This window comes from Mus pahari, chromosome 17 (genome assembly GCF_900095145.1).
Source record: "Mus pahari chromosome 17, PAHARI_EIJ_v1.1, whole genome shotgun sequence".
In the NCBI taxonomy this organism is placed as follows: domain Eukaryota; kingdom Metazoa; phylum Chordata; class Mammalia; order Rodentia; family Muridae; genus Mus; species Mus pahari.
In genome coordinates, this window is record NC_034606.1 from 56,639,581 (window position 1) to 56,640,820 (window position 1,240).

The 1,240-nt window shown below is 39.6% G+C and overlaps 1 protein-coding gene across 1 annotated transcript in view; it reads left to right on the forward strand.

Annotated features, from left to right (window-relative positions):
• LOC110334547 (mucin-19-like) overlaps positions 1–1,240 on the forward strand; it is a 97,438-nt gene that overhangs the window by 12,483 nt on the left and 83,715 nt on the right. Inside the window, exon 6 of the mRNA XM_029547874.1 lies at positions 1,097–1,222. Within this exon, the coding sequence (XP_029403734.1) occupies positions 1,097–1,222 (126 nt within the window). The remainder of the gene's footprint in view (positions 1–1,096; positions 1,223–1,240) is intronic.

Sequence of the window (1,240 nt, forward strand, 5' to 3'; positions counted from 1 at the left end):
CTTGATAGCTGTTCTTTTTCTCAAGTCTGTGTTTGTGAGAACACAGAATCATGGCCTAAAAACATAATCAATTATGTTGTGAGAAGTGGTTAAGGACTGATTGCTTGTTTTTTCTAAATAAAGAATGAATATTGAATGTTTGACCAATATTCTGATGATATCATTTTAGCTTTTTCAGCTCTCAAGGATCTTAAAAAACATACAAAAAGAAAAAAAAAAACTCATAGAGCCCCTGACATAAGACCATGGACAGACAAGCACTAGTGCCAGGGTCTCAGGTAGTCAAGNGTCACTGTGCAGCAGTGAAAGCTGACCCTCCAAATCCTTGATTTATTGGCAGCTGTCCTGTCTTGTTTTGGTCTGTACTCTTCTGATTTTTTTGTCCTGTTTCATTTTGTTTTGTTTTATTTCATGTTGTTTTGTTTTGTTTTCTTTGCTTCTTATCCCAGTTGTAGAGTCTGAAGCCTTGGTAGAGGATTGGGAAAGTACAGGAGAGTGTTGTGGTTGGTCAGTGGTCTGGGTCAAAGCCCATTGATGACATTGACCTTAGTGAACACAGAAGAATATTTCTCTGACAAGATAAAACATGAAAATCTCTGGTCAAATATTGTTTGAGGAGAGGGCTTTTGATCACTGTTTGCAAGTAGTCTGTCTACAACCTTGACATAATCTGGCTGAACAGTGAGTGGAAGATTGGATTCCATGCAGAGCAGTTAGTGAAAGGAATTCTGTGAGCCAGACTGGAATTCTTCTGTAATTGGAACCATGACTTTCAGTGAGGAGGCTGTGACATCCTCCCTGCACCAAGCTGTGTTCTCTTCTGGGATTTAAAGCTCATTGATCTTATTTTTGACTTTCATTTTCTATTAAACACAGAGAATTCTCTTATCCAGTTTTGTTCTTATAGATGGTCAGAGTGGATACACTGTCTTTGTTTATATAGCACTTGATGATTTGGACCATATGACTCTAAGCACTCTTGATGCCACATGATCTCCATTATTCACGCCATGAACAAACTTGTCCCCACAGAGTGCAGATCTGAAGACTGATGCACATTCAAGTCATNCTTATCTTATGATTTTACCTTTCTCAGGTGACTCAAGTGCAAGCGGTAGGCTGAATGTGAATCCATCAAGTGGAACCTCCACGAAGTCAGATGATCCCGCAGACCAGGGTCAAGATGTAGCTGCATCTGATAGGCCTAAGGAGAATGTAGAGAGTAACAGTTCACCTACAA